At 37.0% G+C, this 23,704-nt stretch overlaps 1 protein-coding gene across 1 annotated transcript in view; it reads left to right on the forward strand.

Annotated features, from left to right (window-relative positions):
- Nucleotides 1-355: 355 nt before the first annotated feature.
- Nucleotides 356-23,704, forward strand: part of LOC104276805 (sodium channel protein type 5 subunit alpha-like) — a gene marked incomplete at its 5' end in the record, with an annotated part of 28,873 nt that continues 5,524 nt past the window's right edge. The window contains 14 exons of the mRNA XM_009873247.1: nt 356-547; nt 5,666-5,768; nt 6,354-6,356; nt 7,060-7,298; nt 7,421-7,573; nt 8,666-9,019; nt 9,769-10,221; nt 12,988-13,107; nt 13,790-13,901; nt 14,844-14,998; nt 18,489-18,662; nt 20,666-20,803; nt 22,248-22,502; nt 23,365-23,418. Coding sequence (XP_009871549.1) covers nt 356-547; nt 5,666-5,768; nt 6,354-6,356; nt 7,060-7,298; nt 7,421-7,573; nt 8,666-9,019; nt 9,769-10,221; nt 12,988-13,107; nt 13,790-13,901; nt 14,844-14,998; nt 18,489-18,662; nt 20,666-20,803; nt 22,248-22,502; nt 23,365-23,418 — 2,505 coding nt within the window. The remainder of the gene's footprint in view (nt 548-5,665; nt 5,769-6,353; nt 6,357-7,059; nt 7,299-7,420; nt 7,574-8,665; nt 9,020-9,768; nt 10,222-12,987; nt 13,108-13,789; nt 13,902-14,843; nt 14,999-18,488; nt 18,663-20,665; nt 20,804-22,247; nt 22,503-23,364; nt 23,419-23,704) is intronic.

Here is a 23,704-nt window from a genome sequence, read left to right on the forward strand (position 1 = left end):
TTTTAGGATTTTGAGCCCTTAGTTTTCTGTTGTCTTTGGGCTCAGGATCCTTCCCAAAGCAAGAACAGGAGAGTCAAAGGATACACCATAATATTCTGTAATTCAGATAGAAGTACAACAGCAAAAGTGGCAAGGACAAACTTTAATTACAGTAGATTATAAGTAACCGTGCTTTATATTTCAGTATTGTGAGTAGCACTTTGTACTCCTTTTTACAGAAGGTTTGTGTTTGAGAAGTAAGAATTGATAGTGCAAAGCATTCAGGTAGCATAATGATTAAACTGTATATGGTCCTAGTCCATGCGTTAGTATTTGCCTTGCATTAATAGGCAGATCTTTTGCTATTTTTTTACAGATGTTGGCTGCAGGAGAAGTTAATAAGGCCTTAGATGTCAGGTCTGAAATATCAGTTGCTGACTTGAAAAATTCAGAAGAAGAAGAGCTGAAGAAAGAAAACCCTGTTTTAAGGCAAAGCTTCATTTTAGATGATCATGACAAAGAGGAGCATATGTTTAATTCACAGCCTGGTCGCTGCCACAAGAAGCTTGTAAGTATTTGAAATAGAAGATATATTCATTAGATTTGCATGTGATATGACAATTTGATGACCAGAAAAGCTTTCTTTATTTGCAGCCCCCCCCGCCCTTTTTTTTTTTTCGTTTCTTCTTGCATGCTTTGGATTAAGTTGTTTTAAAAAGCAATCTGAAAGTTAGATTTTTGTTACCAGAGTGAGATAGAGCTATATGGACTGGAAAGCAAGGTCCCAAGTGGCTGTCAGCAACATAATTATGGCACATCATAAAGCTCTGCACTTACAACTGCGGTAGAATCTATCAGCGTCTCTATTGTGCTGCATAAACAAACATAAAATCCTGTAAGGTTTAGGATTTCCCTAATGACCTTACCTTTCTTTTTTTTTTTTTGTAGACACAGATAATTCTCTGACCTAGGTGTTTAGGGTTGCAGCTAGTTCAATATTAAGACTTCTAATGTGCAAAAATAAGCATTTAGTACCATTTTGGATGTTCTTGGGCAGGTTGCATATCCTGGATATCTTTGGCATTTATGGCACATCTTCCAGCACTGTCTGGATATCTCAAATTTATTGTAGCATCTCAAGTGCTACTAAATTCCTGGATTCAGGCAACTGTATTGCACTCCAGGCTTTTGTTTGCTGGTGTCTACATGTGATTTGTGTTCTAAAGTGTCAAGAGTGGAATGGAGATTTTTTTTTTTAGTCACAAATTGATATTTGGTGACATTAGAGGATTTCTAGAGCATCTTACTTGTTCTCCACCTACTCTAAGGAAGGGTTCAGACATGATGTGTCATGTCTGCTTAGTCTCAGACTGTGGATGCCTAAGATACCAAATGTCTCAGTAGACCATCTCAAATGGCTACAGACACTTATGTTTAAGTGAATCAAAGTTATCAAAGAAACAAACATCAATTATAATGGGATTTTAGATGCATTATGCACAAATAAAATGCAGATGTCTGAATACTAGGCTGAATCCCACAAGTGCTATTTCATGTCTTGATTACAGCAGTGACTTCTGGCTTCTCTGGTCATCATTCCTTTCTAAATCCATTAAGAAATTACTATTAAGACTTGTAATTCCTGCTTGGATTTTTTTTTCACAGTACCTTTGACACTGGTAAAATGCCATATATCTCAGGAAAAATCCTTATTATCATGTTACCAATGGTCCTGCATCCATGCAGAGTATAGATTTGTTACTTTTTCAATGCTTAGACCATGTGTGCGTCTTCACTCGGCATGGTCAGTGTGTGTGTGACTGCACCTGGGATATTGTGTTGAGTTTTGAGCTCTCCAGCAAGGGAGTATGTTGAGATATCCCACAAACCCAGTGGAGGCCACCAAGATAATTAAGCAGCTGTAGCACATGATATGTGAGGAAGGCTGGAGAGGTTGGACTTGTTCAGCCTGAAGGAGAAAAGAAAAAGGGAAGAAACTGATTCTTGCTGTCTACTAATATCTAATGAGAATGTATAAAGAGGAAGAAGCCAAAATCTTCTTACAGGTGCAAAGTGGAAGGTCAAGGGGAACAAGTTGCAATGAGAGAAATTCCACTTAGTTATTGAGTGGAAAAAAAAATCACCGTGACAGAGGTGATTCAGATAGATCATTCAGAGAAATTTTTAGGTCTTCTTTTTTGGAGCTATTCAGAGCATAGCTGGAAAAGGCTCTACAGTTGAAGTTGTCCTGCTTGGAGTGGTGGAGTGAGAGGACTTCTAGAGAGCCTACTCAACTTGAATCTCACCGAGTCATTTTGTCAATATCTAAAAAGAAAGCTTTTAATGCCCTTATACTGGTTCAGCAACAGCTGTTCTCTCGTGACTTAAACCAAACAGCATCCACTGGAAAAACAAATGCTGCAAAATCAGATGTTTATGTCCAGACAACAGCTTGACTGAAACCCAGCCACGCCTTTGATAATGCATTCTGGAATTTCAGACTAGTCTTCATTCACCTTCTGAGATGTATTTCTTCCTTTCATTTCTTTTGTGATCATTTACTGTGACTGATCAGGATCTCTAAATGTGAAGAGATGGAAAGCATCACATATTATCACATCATTTTGATATCAACCCTCACCCTTCTGTCTGCCAACGTATTTTCTATGCCCTCCATGACAGTCTGTTCCAGATTCTTCTTTCTTCTGGGAGAATATCAGAATTGTTCCCACCCATCTGACAGAAAATGGAAATATTCCAGTAGCAGAGCTAAAGGAGTTATGACCCAACTTCCTTCCTTTGGAAAAGTGTCCCTGTAGGGGAGTTTTTATCAGACATGTCATCCTAGCTAAAATGGATTAGGTTTTTGTTCTGGCAGTCAGCATGGTCAGAATTTCTTCTGAATTCTGTGATCCTAGCTATATTAAATTATGTGTCTGAGCTGAAGGAGTCAAAATCATCCACTTGGTGGCAATTGCCATTTGTCATCTCCTTTAGTATAGTATTTGCTTCTTATAGAGATCATTAGTGTTTTCCCTGCTGTGTTACGAATGTTATGCCATTTCGTAACCTAATTTGGTTCTGCTTTACTTAAAGGCAACACTCTGTTGCAATCCAGGGTAGTGTATTATTATACCCATTGAGGGAAAAGTAAAGTCTTTTCATAGCAGGTGTCATATCTTCTATAAATGTAAAAATCACTTATTATGACTGATTATCCCTTTTTAATATTTTTCTTCTAAGTCTGTGACTGTTGCAGGAGAGGACTGAGCCAGGAGGTAAATTTGATTTAGTTCCTAGACCGTACTTCTCCAAGGCTGCCAAATCTGCACAGGCTGGATACCAAATGCAATTTGTATTTTTACATTTCAGAAATAACATTTTCAGAGCCTTCCCAAAGTGCCTTCCCTTCCCTGTGTGCAGAGTATGGCAGAGTTATGAATATCTCTGTATAGGAATTCTTAAAAAAAGGTAATTAAAACCTGGCATGAGAAGTGTTAAGTGGAATCCACTTTTCAGGAGTATATTCTGCAGAGTTTAAACTACATTGCTGTGCTTGCTAACAGATGTCTCTACACTATGTGCATGAATAATTCCAAGACCCTGGTCCAGGTAACTGTGACTATGTGAGATCCTGGTTGTAGTCTTATGCTGTCTTACGCACACTTAGAGATGATCATTTGACAGCAGAAGAAGCCAGTTTTCAGTCAAGGTTCTTCAAGATGGCTAGTCCACCTGTACACTCGCTTCCTTTCGCTCCCCTACACCTCAGTTCTCACTTTGTCCTACAAATGTTGCTATTCCATATCTAAAAAAAAAAGAAAAAAAAAAAGAAAAAGAAAAAATAATAAAGAAAAAGAAAAGGAAGGCTTAGAACATGTTCTAAGCAGTGTGTGCTGCTCCAGTGTAGAGTTCTACCATTAGTCATATAAACTGCATCAAACATGGCACTTTGTTTCATGTTGTGACAACTACTGGTAGTACTTAGCTCTGCTGCAAATGAAGGCTCTTCACACAATGTGCTCTCTACATTAATCACAAAAAGAGGCTAAGGATACTAAGTCAAAAAGGAAAAGCATATTGGCTAGAAACTTTTAGGTAGGATGTAGTCAGTTCTATAAGAACCCAAATGGGCTATTTCTCTAGTGTATGCCCCTATTTTAATTTCCAATTTGTCAGAGGAGTCCTCATCACTTCAGCTAGAGATAGATGAGCAGCAGTAACCAGTTCAGTGTTGGGGAATGCTCTTAACCTTTCTAAAAACACTAACTCTGAATGCTTCTGAACAGATGTGAATTTCAACGAAAAGATTAAGAACTTTAGTCAGGCTGGCACACAAGCTTTTCTAGGTTTGTCTCCTCTGAAACACCAAATATTGTAGAAAGGAATGTAAGGACAAGTTGCATCAGTGTCTGGGATGTGCTAAGAATAGTCTAATTGAATATTTTAGATTCTGAAAAAATACAGATAGAAAAATGACCATTTTAACACTTTATGGTTAATTGATTTTATATGTCTATTCCATTACAGTTCTATCAGCTAAGTTTTGCTTAGCTTTTCAAGTCATTAAAACACCAGAGAGATAAAAAGAAATAATTATTATTAAACAAAATAGGCCAAGGATATCAGTTTCATTCCCTGAATAATAGTTTTATAGAATATGTTCATAAAAACCATATTATCATAAAAGTTAGAAATAATGATAAGACATATCTTTACTTACATTCCCTCTACACAGAGGGAAAATGAAAAAAATCAAGTTGTACTGAAGGGGAATAGTAAGATGCTGTGTGTGTGTGTCAGCTGGTAGTTCTAATTATGTACTGGATCTTTGTTCTTTCTGGTTTTCCCTACCTCAGAGTCTCACCTGTTCTTTGCAACCTGTGTTTTACAATTGTCTACTTAGACTTTATAAAGTGTGTGTGTGGGCGTGTGTGTTAATGTGCCATTAATGGAATCTTTGATAATCATTTTGAGGAACTTGGGAGGACATCCTAATCGTTCCAAGATCTGCTACAGGCCTTTTCTGCTCACAGTGTCAAAAGTTTTGGTGAGGTCAATGAAAGTTACACAGAGTCCTTTGTTCTGTTCCCTACACTTCTCTTGCAGCTGTCTGAGAAAAAAAAAGCTGTCTGAGAACAAATACCATGTGAGTGGTACTCCTGTTGGCTCTGAAACCACATTGGCTTTCAGGTAGAAGTTCTTCTGAGATAGCTGGTACTAGTCTGTTCAAAAGTATTCTTGCAAGGATTTTACCAGCAATAGAGAGCAAAGTAATACCTCAGTAATCAATAAATCTTAGTTAAATAGCCAAGAATTTATTCAACACTAGTGTTCTTTTTGTATGTACTTTTTATCAGTCACTAGAAACACAGAATGATTTTTTTCCTTTGTTCCGCCACTATTGGTTCTATGCTTCTTATATAAGGGCATTATTATTATTGTTAAATATTTTCAAAAGCAAACAACTTCTTGGAAAATATTGCTGGTTTTGATGAAAAGTCCGTTGCCTTCAAAGGCAAACAATGATATTTTTGTATTGTTTTGTTTTACATTCTTCAAGAAAGGTAAGGCTTCATGATAACGTGTATTTAGAAAGATATATTCATCTTATTCTAGGCATAATTATTATATTATTGCCTATATTGCCTTGTTAATCTGTCTTCTATTGTCTTTCTAACTAAAGAGGCAGATACTGCTGTCCTATGAATTGTCAGTGGATTCTATTAACGATCCTTTACGAAGACAGAGGTTAATGAGTGCAGCCACTGTTATTACAGATAATTTGCGTAAGTCATTCTTTAGAGTGTTTTTCATACCATATTTGTGTAACTTGACCTAAGAGATTAAAATATTGCAGTCAGCATTATTTTAAAAGTCACTAAGGGAAATTATCCTGCAATCTAATGTAAATATCAGTAAAATATGTATTCTCATATCTTATGTAACTGTAACTCGCAGTTGCCAAGGGTAAATTATGCCTGACCACCTTGATTGCCTTGCACAATAGAATGACTGGGGTTTGTGGATGAGTGGAGAAAAATGTTTTCATTTACCTTGACTTTGTCAAGGCTTTTGACACTGTCTCCCATGATATTTTTTCATCCCGATTAGGGTGTTAGGGTCTGTGTGGGTGGACAACCAGCTAGACAAGAAAAATGGTTGGATGTTTGAGCTTTGAGCGTCCAGTAAAAAGGTCATGTTCCATCTGGAAACAGATAACAAATGGAGCACCACAGGGGGTGTCCTAGGACACGCTTTGTCCTAAGTAACCTGGACAAGGCAACAGAGGACTTGCTACTTGTTCAGTAGAAGGCTGCCAAGTCCGTTGGCTGGAGCACTTGCCCAGTTCTGGGCTGGTTCAGCCTGGAGAGAAGGTTTTGGAGGGAAGTTATTATCAGCCTTCCAGTGTGCAGAAAGATTATCAAGAAGATGGAGCCAGTTTGTCCACAGTGCTACGCAGTGGGAAGGTGAGACAACAGACATAAATTGAAAGAAGAGAGCTTCAAACTCTATGTAAGGAGAAGCTTTCACCACGAGGACAATCAGACAGAGGACATCTCACCTCAAGGTTGACCCTGCTTTGAGAAGAGGGTTATAACAGAGATCTCCTGAGATCTCCTCTAACTTGACTTCTCTTGTGACCCTATCCTCAACAATAGACACCAAGATATGGGGGATGCCCGTCTCCATTTTATCCTGGACTTTTATTGAACTCATGTTGCACCTGTGATTTCACAGAAACAACTCACACAGAACAAATTGTCAGTTTCCCAGAGACAATTATTTCGCCTTAATGCAGATGCTTTATCATCCTTCAGTAGTAAAATAAACATATGAAGAGGTGGGTAATATCACCTGTGTCTGTAATTATGAGATTTGGTGGTGGTGACCTTTCAATAGCCTGTGATTAGTTTGTATAGAATGAATGAAACTTTTTTTTTTTTTTTAAATGATGCCGTTCTGCTCACGAGATAGATTTTTCTCTTCAATCTTTTTTATGACTGATTGTCTTTTTCTTCACACTATGATATTCTACCTAAGATTATCCATATATCGCTTTCTCTCTTTGTCATTTAGAACTGCAAGAGTCAAAAATGAGATGCCCTTCATTATTGAAACGTTTTGCTCGAAAGTATCTCATTTGGAATTGTTGCCCATTCTGGAGACTAGTAAAAGAGAAGGCGAAATTAGTGATTTTGGATCCATTTGTTGATCTCTTAATCATGGTTTGCATTATTGTGAATACCTTATTCATGGCTCTGGAGCACCCTGACATGTCAAGCCATTACCGAGATATGATTTATATAAGTGACAAGGTGAGTTAGGTCTATGGTAGAGTCACTATGGAGTTATAAACCCATATTTATACTGGAACAGTTCCATAAGGAGACACACTTTTTTTGTGAGTTTCAACTGAATTTCTTTTTCGTCTTTCCAGGTCTTCACCCTGATTTTTACAGCAGAAATGATCCTGAAGATCATTGCTCTAGATCCTTACAACTATTTTCAGCAAAAATGGAATATTTTTGATAGCATAGTTGTTATGATTGGCCTCATAAGCTTTAAAGAGAACCTGTCATCTTTCAGGCTGGTAATTCTTTATTCTTTTTAAAAAGTACATGTGCTGTATAGCTTTTTTGTAAAAATTTACAGTGAAATACTTTTTCTGATGAATATGTTAAATAAGTTTTGTTGGTAAATAGTAACCAGACATGAATGTTTAAGTAGAGCAAATATTAAATTAATATTAAAGAGTACATTTATTATGTTTATTATACTGTGTATGTCTCTGACATGATGCACCCTCTTGGAGGTTTGATCTAGCAGTGAGTTCACTGGTTCTCTGTTAGGTCTCTACAGTGGCTCTTCTCAGCTGTATTTCAGAATTTAATTAGGAAAAGACATTATCTGAGTGTTTTCATAAGCTTAAGGATAGCAAATGTTCCTTCATAGCTTTTCTTTTTTGGTTGAAATTTGGAAAATAGCTTTCCTCAAGGCTATCCTCCATCTTAGAGAAAAGGAGTAGCAGCTCTGAGATGTCTGTGTAATGTAAATTTTTTGCTTACATCCTTGCTGTGCATTTAGAGTGTTGTATTTGCAAATTACCTCTAATATTCTTCAAAGCTTTTCAGAGTCATCGCATCTAGAAATTTGACATCTTAGGTATCATGACTGAGAAATTTTAACAGCCCTGAATGCTACTTTAACTAAAAAATGTTCTTTTTACTCATAAGGGTGCATAGGATAGATCCCATATGGCTTTCCAGATCCTATTTTAAGTCTGTTTGCTAAAAGGTAGAAAAAATAAGTTATTCAGTTTCTGTCTGATTACGTTTGATTTGGTCCAAAATGCAGACATTTCATAAGCCTTGTCCAAGTACTTATAAGCCACTTCATTGTTACCATTATTATTGCTCTTAATATTAATAGACTTACACATGCTCATATCTAACTGCGCAAACAATTTGAAATTTTCCTTTGGCAGTTCTCACTAACTTTAACCATCTGAGCTTAAGCACAGCACTTTTGGATGAGAACGATTAAAAACCTTTCTTTGGGGGAAAAAATTATGATGATGTTACAGAAGTAAAGAGAGCATGATGAATGCAGGGTCTGTTTTTTGTGTGCTGTGCTATCTATGCGGTGTTGCCACTCACATTGTTCTCTTTTGTTTTATTTACAGCTCAGGATCTTCAAACTGGCAAAGTCCTGGCCAGCCTTAAATACTCTAATGAAAATAATTCTAAACTCAGTTGGTGCTCTGGGTAACCTCACTCTGGTTTTAATTATCACTGTATTTATTTTTGCTGTAGTAGGAAAGCAGGTTTTGGGCAGTTATTATGATACAAATTACATTAAAATAAGCACTGATAAGGATTTACGTTGGCATATGAAAGATTTTTGTCATTCGTTCCTGATTATATTCCGAATATTATGTGGAGAATGGATTGAAACCATGTGGGAATGTATGGAAGTGGCTGGAAAAGGGCTCTGTCTTCCCATTTTCTTACTAGTCCTGGTGATAGGAAACCTGGTGGTGAGTTTCAAGCTATCTTTCAGTCCCTACTGAATGTATTCAGTTACAATGGCATTATTTTTCTGAGGCAAACTTCACTTTTTCCACACTATTCTCTTTTCCAGATGTTACTTAATATATGTTTTTCTTCTATCTCTTTTTCCTTTTCTCGTCTTCCTCTTTCTTACACAAGAGGTAGCTGCTAGGCAAAACCCACAAAATTATTGCTTCTACCCAGAGTAGTGAAGTGCAGTGCTTTTGATAGCTTGGTGTCTGATCTTTTTCATTTTCTTATGTTGCTAGAATCAAATAACCAAACTGTTCAGTGCTTTTAATGCTTATCAACTTATATTATCAAAATCTTAGATTACCCAGACTTTTCAATTTGTGTGATATACACTAATTCTAACATATATATACTGGAAGACGAAATCTTATCCATCTGCTTGGTCTTTTGGTATATACCAGATCCTGTTTGATAGTGATGTTGTTAAAATTTATCTTTACCTGCTGCTTTTCAGCATATCTACCTCATCATACTTTATGAACATCAGAGCATGTGAAAAAATATTTCATAAACTCAAGCCCTCACTTCTTTACTTCCAGAAGAAGCCGTATCATACCATGTTAATATTCTAGTACAATAGTAAATAATTTCATTGAAGTGGTCGATGAAATTGAGATTGAGGGTTTTTTTTATGTAAGGAAGGTTTTCCAAAATGTCTTTTCTGTTAGCAGTAATGTCTTCATCTTACTTTAATTGTTTTAAGGTGCTCAACCTATTCATTGCCTTGCTGCTGAGTTCCTTCAGTACTGACTCCTCGATGGGACAAGAGGAAAGTGGACAGATGACTAAGTGTCAGATTGCCATTGCACGGATTCACGAGGGTCTGCAGATTGCAAAAGGCAGAATTTTGGATCGTTGTGGCAAAATAATGAAACGAAGGCTCAAACCAACAGCAAAAAGGACGACTTTGGTGAAAATTTCTGCCAAAGACATAGAGGAAAATAACTATGCCATGACAGATGTCAGAAAGGAGATAGACAACACTTGCTTTGACATTGAGTATTGCAATACTGAAGAGAGGTCCTCAGTAACAAGGAAATACGAAGAATTTGTAACCAGTCGTAGAACGTGTGTTCCAGTTGCAGTAGCAGAGACTTACTCCGATGAAGGTAATGATGAGCACACTGTACGCACAGAAATAGAATACAGAAAACAGGTAAGGGATATTAATATTTAAAAATTATTGCTAAGTTGCATCTGTAAATGAAATCTCAAAGACTCCACATCAATGCTATCCCTTCTGCCATTTCACTTTCTTTTTTATTCTAGTAGCTTCCAAATGCAAGAGCTACCAAATAGTCTTAGTTATTCAGTAAGAAGTTGAATATCCACTTTTCCATCATTCTCTCTGGGGCTCTGAGCAACCTGATCTAGTTAAAGCTGTCCCTGCTTATTGCAAGAGGATTGGACTAAATGACCTTTCAAGGTTGCTTCCAACACAAAACATTCTATGACTGATTGATAGCCATAACTCTGCTTCCGTATGTTTTATTTCCATGTATTGCTGTCAGTTGCTAAATGAAGTGTGATCAAGACAGAAATTCTTTCTTTTTGTCACTTTTTCCTTACAAATAGCACCTGGAATTTTTGGAAGGCAGATGTCTTGTGTAGCTTGTATATTCCTTCTCAGTTGCATGGAACCTGGAGGGAACACAAATAAAAGCTTCACCTTAAAAATACTTTTAAATTTTTTTCCCCCCTCAAATCCTCATAGTATGCTGTGATACTTTGGACTTCTGTTTATCTCTTTTGATTTTGTTGTGTTGTACAACATTAAGCTCGTCTTAGTCACTTAAATACTGATACCTAAATACAGGGTTTTGCACGTGAGTGAGATGTATGTGCTGCTCTGCTAGTCAATAACGGTGCATTTCATTTGCCTGTAGAGAGGCATTTAAGGTTATTTGAGATACTTCAGGTGTCTGTCACATCCACATAAGGTTGACAGATTAGACACAGGAGCTATAGGAACTCTTTTTGTTATACAGAGACACCTCAGGTGACACTGAGTATGAGCCACAATTAGATTAACCCATTTTGATATCTGCATCTCAAGATTCCATGTACTACTCACTTTGTAAATGTCAAGTGCCATTTGAGGTGCTGGATTGTCTCGTAGTCTTCTAAATGCACCTGCAGAAAGGTGTTTGTCAGTTCCTGTAGATCCTGTGCTGTATTTAACTATGCCATGTGTATAGGGGTCTTACGTACCCCTAGGAATTATAAAAGACACTGAGCAGTTTAGGGTAAGCAACTGAAATAAACCCTTTGTGTCCTCATTGCATTCATTGCTGCTTGTCCATATTACTCGTATGTTGCCCACTTTTGTACTTTATGTTTTCTCCCATTTTGCTTACTTGATTGTTTTTTTCACTATTTTTCCTTTCTTGTCTTCTCTCTAATCACACGCTGTACTTTTAATAAAATGGAATTTTACCCGATTACTTTCTATTGAGGAGAGTGATATGTCATGACAAAATTCTGTTTGTGACAGCATCATTAATTATATGTGATGTGATTGCTTAGAAAGGATATGAATGCTGGTTTGAACGTGATGATCTATCTGCACTAATGCATTTTACTTTAGAATCATTGGGTAATCCTCTGAGATTCTTATTCCCATATAAATATTTTTGCCTGTAGAAGGTAGGGGTGATACCTGTTAGCTTATTGACAGGACTGCAGCTGTGTATGAAACAGTAGTAGTTTCAGCTCAGCTCAGCACACAAAGATCTCAAGGTAATTTCTTTCAGAAGCCTGCCTAATTCACAGGCAGTAGTAGTAAGAAGCAGTTAGACTCCAATATACCTTCCCTGCAATCTTTTCCTAGAAGGTGAACAGCAAAAATATTAACCCCTCTCAGACCTGTGCTAAAGGAAGTACCAGTAGAAGCTGGCTTGTACAACAGAAGAATGAGCTGGTTTGCGGTTCTTCACATAAAGCAAGATAGAAAGCCTGTTACAGAAAGTAGCTTATGATTTTCATTTCAGTAGTTTTATTAATTTCTTCCTATTTCTCCCACTACTATGTTCATGTATACATGAGGTTTTCTAAGATGTTGTGCTTTTGTACTTCATAGGTAAAAGTGATAGCGTGGCATTATGAGGTTTAGCTCATGTTAAAAAAGTATGTGAGCAGCAAGTGGAACACCAGGCTTGGATGGCTATACTAGTTAAAGTGTGTATTTTCTGAGCGTCAGTTGTGTTATGATTGTGATATCACCAAATTTTACATCTATCAGAACGAGTATTTGAGCACAAAGTGCGGTTACCTAGTAGTATGTCATGGCAGAAGCATCAAAATCAGGTGCTATTTCTGGATGGATTATCATATGGTCAGTGTCTAGATGGACTGGTGGGATCTGTTTTCTGTGGTTTTGATCTTAAGAGGAGGCATCATCAGTGGAAAGTCTTTGGACCAGTTCTCAAAGAAGCGGAAATTTCTGATCACCTTAGAATCATCTGTGACTGTTTGAAATGTGTTGTCCATAAGCATTTCATAACAGGAATTGTTTCTCCGCTGAAGCAAAATCTCGTATTGCTTGGAGTTTGTAGTGACAAAAGGACTAGGGGCTGATTGAGATTCCTTGGCTCTTCTACCTGAAAAATATCGGGGTCCAGCTGCTGAGCCAATTCCTCATAGCTTTGTGAACTGGATGCAGGAATCCATCAGAGGGCTAAATGTAGATCTTGAGGGATGATACATTTCCGCAGTAAAACCACAGGGCCACAGGATTTGAAATCAAGGAGGAACCCATTCTTTTATGAGCCTTTTAAAAAAATATTATTTAATTATCTGTAAAAAAGACAAACATGTTAAGTTTTGTGGGTGCTTTTAATTCTATTAAAGAATTTTGACTTTTAAGAATGACCACCAGGGATCAAAACATGGAAAATCAACTGTTTTGTGTTATTTCATGCAGGGAGACAGATTAAGACGTAGAGAGCCACGCCGGAGTTCAAGTGGCTTCAGTCAGATTTCTGGGACTTCTGAAAGTTTAAGTGGTTTTTCAGAAACTCAGCAAAAGAAAGAGCAAAAAGAGGTAATTATAATTTCTATCATGTTGTGGAATATGCTAGAAATTAAAAATATCACAATGGTTCTGTTGTTCAACAATGATAGGACAAGCTGGGATTTTCCAAAGAGTAGAAAGTATAATCCCTGTGAAGATGATACATCTCTAGAGGTAATAATAAGTTTGTTTCTCCTAAGTAGCCATGGCTTACAGCCTAACATAATGTACAAAATAAGTAAACGGAAATTAACCAAGAAACATGCTTACTTTAAACATAGCTGATACATACTGCCCATTTTTATAGATAATTCTGTTTCTTTCCTGCTAGGCCTTCCCAACTTCAAGCCTTTTGAGACATGGTTTATATCTCTGAAAATTAAGAGAATTGGACTAGCATGAAGAAATCAGAGTTTTCTCTGAAGTTGTAATGTAACACAATCTCTTCTAAACATTTTCCTTCCTGCAAGTCCAATGTAGATGACTACAAGAAGCCAAGAAACTTATTAAATTAAAGCCGTAGAAACGAAGAGTAGAGATCAGCCTTTTCTATGCTGTTATTTGAGGTTTCATTTTGTTAGGTCAGCAATATTAAGATAATTATGTGCTGCAGATTATTTTTTAGGACAGTGTTTGATAATTAGATTTATTTTAAATCTGGTAACCTTATTAATGAGAAACAAATTTTCTTCTTTGCCCTTTACCTGTGCAGAAATGTGATGCTGGTAGCTATTCTGACGCCAGCACTGTGGATCCAGTTATTCTTCTGGAGGTATTTCCCCAGCCTAAAAAGTCACACTTGCCTAAGGACTGTTTTGCAGAAGGTAAGAATCTTGTATGTACTGTGGTGACACCTAATGAACTGATATTCAAAGATATCTATTTGGAACTTTTTCAAATTGTCAGAAACTGTTTGCCTGAGACACTGGTTTCTAAATACAATAAATCAATTAAATATACCTGAAGCCAGCACCAAACTGGAGCAGGGTTGAGATGCTGAACACAGGTGTTTAGAACCATCTGAGATGCTGGAGAGTGTGCAAAACAACTGCACGGAGCTGGCAGAACTCTCCCAGAAGCTCTAGGATATCCAAAGAAGCCTAAAATTGTTCTAAAGCCCTGTGTTCAGGCAGCAAAATGCCATCTCTGGAGTGTGAATCACTCTCCTATTGAGGCACCAGACAGTAGGTATTTGAGCAAGGGCACTCAAAGCACCTCTGAAGGGGCAGATGGGGGTCAGTCGGGATACGTACGTCGATACCTGGTATCTTTATCTAAAATTTGCCTGAGCTCCCAGTTCAGTGGGTGATTGTCTGGTCAATAGAGCTAATGGAGTTCAGAGGACTGTACAGCTCATCCCAGTGTGGTCGCCTACCTTCGATTGCTTCCTTAGACCTCACTGAACGTCACGGTTCAATCCCACTGCCTTTGCAGATTAATGAAGAAGGGTAGTTTTCGTGCAAAACAGGGAATGGAGAATCTAGTTGTAATGTCTCTGCAATGCAATCGAGTGAAATAATGAGTTAAACTAATAATTCGCTAAACCACTAGTAAGGCAATAGTTATTTTCAAAATAAAAAGAATAAATACAAAAAAAAAAAGCGGTTTTTAGATAGAAGAAATGGCCTTTTTTGTTTGTTTTCCATCACCCCATAGGTAAACCTGCACATTCTTTGTATAGGCTGTAGAAGCTGATATTAATATCTTACAATTTTTTATTTTCCACATTTTCCATGGAACAAATGTGCTGTTCTTTCTCTTTTCAGGTTGTGTGGAATGTTTCCCATGTTGTGTAGTGGATGTCACTAAGTTTCCAGCCAGCACTTGGTGGAAATTTAGAAAAACCTGCTACAGAATTGTTAAACATAGCTGGTTTGAAAATTTTATAATTTTTATGATAGTACTGAGCAGTGCAGCACTGGTAAATTTAATTTAATTTCTCAAATTTTGAATCTATGGTTGTCACTAAAGGAAAAGAATTATATTAGTATATTCAATTTATTTCTTTTACTCTCACATTCCTTCACCCAGGGAGAGACAAGAATATAATAAACATATACATTAGAAGTTATAAGGGTCTCCTCAACTTGGATAAGATATTTAAATATATGGAATCATAGTCATCTTCACAGTTCTTCATGGAACATGGTTCTTCACATATTTGTGTGCTTGATTAGGAGGCTGAAACAGGGTTTGAAATTATTTAGGAAAGCTTAAAAAATAAAAGTACTTCTAAATTTGTAAAGTAGACTAACTTCTGAGTAAAATTAAGATGATTAGAATCTAAACGTGAAGATGGCTGTAAAGTGGTAGGTGACAATGTCTTGTTGCCACTCCAATTATATCCATTTCTACTGAAGAAATTTTTGACTTGAAAACATATTCACTAAGTCTACTGATAGTAATTTGTTAAATAAAACATTACATAGTGCAGAAGGAACAAACAAACTGGTGTGAAAGTGATCTATATGATAGATGTCAGAATTTTCCAGATAAAATCTGTTCTGTGTGCATTAAGTTTAACTTGTCCACTGAAGCATAGGTTTGGACTATCTGCTTTAAAATTTCTATGGCAAAAATTTCCAAGGGAACTCCCTGGGATTTCTCTTAGGGCTCCTCTCTATTAATGTGGAACCAAACTCAAGTAAGGAAAGAAACTGAGTAATTATTTATCATCCTGTAGGATCTGGCAAAGTTGAACACAAAACAATAGCAAAACAATAACGATTTCATCAAAAAAGTTCCACATTTCTAAGATACTCTTGTCCTCTTGGAAAAAGGGACTTGTCCATTCTCTGTTTATAAAATTGCTTGCCAATATGGAATTTCCTGAGTTCCACAAAAAAAAAAAGTTCCAAAAAAGTTGTCCTCTTGGAAAAAGGGACTTGTCCATTCTCTGTTTATAAAATTGCTTGCCAATATGGAATTTCCTGAATCGGCTAGAATGAAGGGATCTCATACCATCAGGCAGATCCATGGCTCGAGAGTAAATTAAAGGATAGCAATCATAGAACAAATGCGTAGAAAAGTATGTGGTGAGTTGTCAGTGCTCAGAGCAAAGGGAGAGTTAGTAGTCAGAAGTCTGAAAGAACATCACTGCTAATGAATGGGGGCTTTGACTAGCAGATGGAAATCAAAGTAACTGTGAAAAAGACAAGGCTGATTATCAGACTTGCTCAGAAAAAAAGGTTTGAAATGGTAAAGAGATTTATGGACATGAATGCCACTTCTCAGTTACCCAGAGTCAAATTGCTAGTCCTGTAGGACTAGAGGAAGCCCCATCCCTGGAAGTTTTTAAGGCCAGGCTAGGTGAGGCTCTGGGCAGCCTGATCTAGTGGCAGGGGGGCCCGGCCCTGGCCGGGGGTTTGGAAGCGAAGGGTTCATGGCAGGGGTTTGGAACTAGATGGTCTTTAAAATCCCTTCCAGCCATGACAATTCTATGATTCTAAGTGACAGCTCTGCTCTGTAGAGATTTATCCTAATTCTAGGCACAACTGAATGACCACTGCTTCAAAGACCACTTAGCTCCAGAAGCAGCGTCACTGTTTTCTTCACTGCAGAGGGCATCAGTTTTACCAGATTGTTGGTAACTATACAAAGGAGCAGCTCTGCCCTGTGTTTGTTCAGTGGGAGTATAAAGAGAGACACAGGAATGATTTTAGATGAGTTTACTGTGTCAGGGCTCACTTGATCCAAATACCTGGTTATGCTCCTGCCACCTTATCAGTGGCCTTTTAGACTGTGTTTAGCATGTCAAAAATTCAACGAAGCAAATCAGATCTGCTATAATACATACATAATGATCTTCTCCTAGAGCACTGGAGACACATAGCAGAGACACTCAAGTGTTTCTGCAAGAAATATTTAATGTTTTAATGTGACTGTGATAAACTGTAACTGTTAAGACCTGCTGGAGCTGAGGTCATCCTTGCAAAACTGTTGTGCTGTCTTGGCTACTGTGCTCCCCTGAACCAAAATTTGTGGACCATCTGGGTCAGGCTCCCATGTAACACAGCCTGCTGTTTCCTTAGAGAGTGTTGACTGCTTATGAACTTCCTAAAAAATAATAACAGAATAAGAGGTTTCACAGTCAGATAAGGAGCTGTTAAGAGAAGGACTGGTGTAGATTGAAAGTGAATATGGATTTAAGTTTTGACACCCTCTATTGCATTCCTGGCCTTTGTCACAGACTACAGCCATGTGACTTGGAGCAAATGAATTGATCTCTCTGTGCTTCATTTGCTCTTCTATAAAATAAAGATTCATTTTGTTTTGACATCCTGGGAACCTGGGATGGTGTATTCCTCTTAAGAAGACAGAGCCTATAACTTCTCATTTCAACTTTTTTGCTTGTCTGAAGGCAAGAAATAAGACAGAAAGTTAGCAGCTCCAGAGGCAATGTCAGGCAAGAGGACGCAGATTTGAATAAGGATAAGAAAAAGGAAAGTAGTTTAATTCCCTGATGTGTTCCAGAGACACACTGAGCATTTGAGACAGAGTGCAAAAGAGAAGGATACAAGGATACTAGGAACTGTAGAGTGGGGGAAAGAGACTTCTGATATGTCTACATAAGTAAGAAAAAATTTAAGTAAAAGTAATGAGAGACATGGACTTGTAAGGGGAAGATTGTGGTGGTGAAAATGGATGGATAGGTCACTAGAAATGTTGACAGCAAAACAGAAATAAAGTGGAGATTGAGCTATAAGGTAGGGGAGAAAAGAATGAAAGGAAGAATAAAGACATTGCCAGAGGCTTGGTGAGGAAATAACGCAAAGTGTAAAAAGAATTTGGAATGGATTGGGAATATCAAAAACTTGAAATGAATTAGCAAGGCAGAAGATGTATTAAACATGAGTCAACAGTGCCATAAACTATAGGAATCAATAAAACAATTTCCTAAACCCTTACTGACATCAAAGTAATGTCAAGGTTTAGGTGAAAAAATATGAAACTCTAGGAGTTAACAGTTCCAGAGAAGAAGTTTGTCATATTTTTTCATATCAGTATTACAACTCTGCGGGGTGCCTAAAGATGACTGTTTTAGAAGGTCTGTATCTGAAAGACATTGGCTAATGTGTTCAATTCAAGCTTTATTATGAAGAATTTTAGGCCAACACCTTCAAAATTATCCACTAACTTGGGAAGTCAAATTTTTGGTAGCCATATTTGACCCTCATCAGATATTTTTTGAAGAAACGTTGAGAGTAAAGAACTGAAAGTATGTGAACTGAAACTGAGATTGTACTTGTTTTGCAATTAAGGTTTTTACTTACAGGTATAAAACTAAGTGGTAGTTGCTCATAATTTAATATATAATGATTTTAGTAGGTAAAACTGTGTTCATGTGCAATTTAAAAATAATTTTCCATAAAACTACTGAACTGTTTTAAAACCGAATTCTAAAATTCCAGGCATTTGAAGATATTCATCTGCGGGAGAGAAAAAATGTGAAAATGCTCCTAGAGTATGCTGATAAAGTATTTACCTACATCTTTTTTATGGAGATGCTTTTGAAATGGGTAGCTTATGGTTTGCACAGTTATTTCACAAATGCCTGGTGTTGGCTTGACTTCATCATTGTATGTGTAAGTATATTCGTCTTTTCTTACATTTTAAATTTTGATATTTTCTATATTTAGAACTACATGTAAAATCATTAGATTTTACACAAATGTAAAAGAGGGTTTCCAAAAGCTGAAAAAAATTGGAATCGAAAGAGACTTTAGGACAAATTTATATGAAAATTGTAAGTAATCATCAGAAGTTGCTTAAGAAAATTTAGTAGATATCACTGTCATTGAGGACCATGTTTTTTATAAAAACCTTTTCAAGTGTAGAGAGAGAGTGAATTAATGACACCAAGATTAATTAATCAAGACAACAGAAAAATGTGAAGCTGCTGGCAGCTCCAGCATTTAGAAACAGAAAATGTAGAGTTCCTTCCTTAAGGGAGAAGTTTAGATGGTAAAAGTGGTTGAAAAGTATTGTTGGAAAAATCATCTATCAAAGAGTTAGACGTGGAAAAGTGTGTTTTGCTTTGCAACCAAAGAAATCCTAGCAATTCTTTATATAGCTATAAAGAGAAATGCTGAAGTCATCAATAGTGAGATGGCAGAAGTGCAATGTTCAATGTATACGTATTTATTCTGAATTAAGACAAAGTTAAATAATGTGGTCTTGCCATATAAAAATGAAATATTTTTGCTTGTCAGCAATACACTGGGAAGATACTGAAGTTAAGTATTTTCAAATAAGGACATCTAAACAGCTGACTTTCAGTTCTCTCATAGTAGTTGTTGATACCTTCTGAATAAATAGCATAAGAAGTTGTGAAGTACTAGGAAAATTCAACAGAAAAATCTAGTATTATGACTATTTACAAAGAAGGTATAGCATGACGTTAGCACTTACAGTTCACAGGATCAGAGAATGTCAGGGGTTGGAAGAGACCTTGAAGGATCATCTAGTCCAGCCCCCCTGCCAGAGCAGGATCACCTACCGTAGGTCACACAGGAACGCGTCCAGGTGAGGTTTGAATGTCTCCAGAGAAGGAGACTCCACAACCTCCCTGGGCAGCCTGTGCCAGGGCTCTGTCACCTTCACAGGGAAAAAGTTTTTTCTAATATTTTTGTGGAACCTCCTGTGTTCCAGTTTGTACCCATTGCTCCTTGTCTTGTCATTGGACGTCACCGGAAAGAGCCTGGCTCCGTCCTCCTGACACTCCCCCTTGATGTATTTATAAACATTAACAAGGTCACCCCTCAGCCTCCTCTTCTCCAAGGTAAAGAGCCCCAGCTCCTTCAGCCTTTCCTCGTCAGGGAGATGTTCCACTCCCTTCGTCATCCTTGTGGCTGCGCTGGACTCTCTCCAGCAGTTCCCTGTCTCTCTTGAGCTGAGGGGACCCAGAACTGGACACAATATTCCAGATGTGGCCTCACCAGGGCAGAGCAGAGGGGCAGGAGAATCTCTCTCAACCTAGCAGTGCTGTCCAAAACAAAGGAAAAGCATGAAAATATCCAACGACTAGGCAATGAGACAACAAATTAAAATAGGAGGAAAGAAGGAAATTATTGAAACATTTTTCTAATGTTTTCAGTTCTTTTTCTCTCTTACAAAGATTTAAAATGAAGACTGTTTATCTTTTTAAAAATAATTTTTATTTCCACATCACTATCCTATGTTATGATAAGGTGTTACAGTATACACTTCTGAGAATAACTATGCAGAAAGTGGGACTATTTTATTTGAATAAAATTTTCTGGTCTCATAGCGTATGAAATTACCATAGTTACCGATTTGGTTGTTATTTCTAGCATCCAAAAAACTTGCATGAACTGTTTTTGAAAAAAAAAAAGAAAAAAGGAAAAAAAAGAAGTGTTTCAAATTAGAATGACAGATCTCCATTATTTTTAAAATACTAGGAAAGAACAAAATAAAATTATATTACGATAACTTTGAATGTGTATTTTCTTCATGAACTTACTGGTTAAAAATACAGTAACATTCAGCCTATGATTGCCTGCTGATGGAAATAAAATAGATTTTTGTGTGCCATTTAATAATCTCAGTTTCAATTCACCCAACACAGCTGTCATTTGTTTCCTGGGGACTAAATACTGTTTCTAAAGACCCCTCACCTTGTTCCTCTGGGAGTGCCCTGAAGTCTCTCAGGACTCTTAGAGCACTGAGGCCTCTACGAGCTTTGTCACGATTTGAAGGGATAAAGGTAAGGACATTTTTTGTGTGTGCGCGTGTGCATAATTTGTAATAGATACATTTGAGGTTTTTGTGAAAATCACAACCTGAAACTCTGCTTTGGGGCTTGATGTCATTAAGCTGGCTCAGATTGCCGGTTTACAGTTTATAGGTGTTATTTTGAGATGATAGACCTAACACTTTCACAGAAATTTGTAAATACAAAAATAAGGAAATAAAATAATAATGTGCCACCACAAGGAATTATTACATAATGTGGACACTGGAACTTTCTTCTGTTTCCAGTTTTAGTGCAATTTGCAACATAAAATAAACAAGATTTTTTTTTAGACGTGTACTTCTCTGAAACCCATTCTTTGGTTTACTTTACACGTGGAAAAATTTCATCCAGTATATTTGGCAAATTCTTCTGAAAGAAATTAATATACAAAAATCTTTTTAATTACTTGTTAATTAGTTATTATAGAAAACAAACTGTAATGTGAGGAAGAAACCTGTACCATCGAAGTTGTAGTTTATCGATCTTCATGGCGTAAGAAATGTCATTTCTTATTTTTTTCTCATTGCCTGAGGCAAGAGATTGGGGCATGGAGGGATGGATTCATTAATTCATTGCTTCAGTGGAAACTGTTTGCTTTATGTAACTCCTTTTCATTTAGACTGCTGTGCTTGTGTCACTTCGTCTTGACAGTTATCTAAACAGACTCGTGTGCCACATTTGGGATTCTCCAGGCTGGATCTGAAAGATAACAATCATTTCCAACTTAAATAGCATGGGATTTTCCTAATAAGAGAGGGGATTCTTCTAACTCAATTTTGAAAGCTGCTCTGAGCAAACTATCTGGAATCTTTAAAGTCAGTTGGGAGAAGTACAGAATTGTGTAATGCAAATCATCTGACCCGTGTTAGATCACAGAACGTGATGAGACACTAACTGCAGTCCTAGCAGGGATGTGGGGCAAATCCTTCTGGAAGCCATGAGGGACAAGAAGGAATCAGTTAGAAACAGACAGTGGGAATTTAGGAAGGGTGATTTTTGCCTCTTAAACCTGTTTGTCTTCTGTGGTGAGATGGCTGAGACGGAGGAGTTGTTGATTCTCCCTGGTTTGGGTAGGTGAGCTGTGAGTGCGGCAGGAGCTGCAGGTTCAGTGTTCAGAGATCATCAGGATGAAGTTCAACTGGCAGCTGGTTACGAGTGACTCAGTCCTGGGACCAATACTGCTTAATGACTTAATTAACAAGCAGAAGAATGTGGTAGAAATTGTCCTCAGCAAGTTCACAGATGATACAAAATTAAGACAAGCTTGAATTTGGGCTGAAGGCTGGCTTTACATTTATCATCTATGATTTTTTTTATATGGGTGAGAATCTCAAATAGGTACAGAAGAAGAAGGGGAAAGTGTTCTACTGAATGTGAATAAATAATTTTTTTCCATTCATTTTATTTATTTAAGGTTGTTGTGAACGCACTCTTGGGAGCTATCCCCTCAATCCTGAACGTTTTACTTGTCTGTATCGTCTTCTGGCTCCTATTTAACATTGCAGGAGTAAAATTACTTGGAAAAAAATTTTCGAAATGCATAATCCAGAAAGATTATATAAGACTAATCAATAACAGAAGCGATTGTTCCTTCTATGGTGGAACATGGACAAATAATGATGTAAACTTTGATAATGTTGGGATGGGATACTTGGCTCTTCTCCAAGTGGTAAGTTGCATAAAAAACATGATCAGTTTTGTTTTCTTCAAGGAAATGTGTTGAGCAGCCCAACCCTGGGGCACTTCCGTTTATCCCACTGAAATTGGGGTATTTTTTTGGCTTCCATAAATATTTTTCTTATCCATAAGCTGCTCAATTCCTCTTAAAGAACACTGTAGTCTTGTGTTATAGCGAAGAACTATGTTTCAAGGCTTTTCATTTTTGTTTTAATTTTGATCAAAATGCTAAGCCTGAAATAGTCTGCATGTTACTGGATTTGAAGTCATTCTCACTTTTTTTCAGTAAAAGTTAGTTCAGAGTGGATGAGAAAGAAGAAGCACAATGTGGTTTCGTTATATATTTCCTTGTACTGTGTAAATCTCGCTAATAGCACAATGAAGGAGAGAAGGGCATTTTTAGAAGTGCCTGGTATCCCTCTGTCTTCTCTAGATGGTCTCATTTGTCCTGTATCCTCCAAAGTATTCTGTGATTCTGCAGATTTGCTGAAAATTGCAGGAAGGAATTGTTTGCTTAGAAATCGTTCTTATCCCTTTAGGATGTATTTGCTAGTTAAGCTGAACCTTGTACTGCTTTATCAGAAAGCAGAGATTTTTTTTTAACAAAAAAAATTAACTACATTTAATATTAAAACACATTTCACAGGAATTGTTTTTTTTCTTTTCGGGAAACATTTTTTTTCTCTTTACTAAATTCCAGTGAATCATACTTTCAAGCAGATCTTTAGAAGTGCTGCACATTTTTTATAACATATTGCTCACTTTTCCACAACTTTTAACATATTTATATAAGGACTACCTAATTTTTATTATTTTTTTTAGTGATAGTAACTGCAATAATGCATTTTTTTCAGGCAACTTTTAAAGGTTGGATGGATATTATGTATGCAGCAGTGGATTCACGTGAGGTATGTCACTAAAATGAAATTTTAGTTCTTCTCCCTTTCTTTCTTTCCTTTTCTATCCATGCAATTAATTTTTGAGCTTTATTTCTAATATCAAGTCAGAAATACAAGTGGATGAAGTGTCAAACTATGCAGTGAAACAAAAATTGTGGGAATACCAAATATCTGGAATTCAGACATTAGAAAACTGGTTAAAATAGAGTGACACTACACAAAAAATTCTAAATCAAGAATGCAAAGGGCAAGACGTTGCAAGTTTGGGACAAGTCTGGTTTAAGAATAGAGTTCA

Source organism: Apaloderma vittatum, unplaced genomic scaffold, assembly GCF_000703405.1.
Source record: "Apaloderma vittatum isolate BGI_N311 unplaced genomic scaffold, ASM70340v1 scaffold39877, whole genome shotgun sequence".
In the NCBI taxonomy this organism is placed as follows: domain Eukaryota; kingdom Metazoa; phylum Chordata; class Aves; order Trogoniformes; family Trogonidae; genus Apaloderma; species Apaloderma vittatum.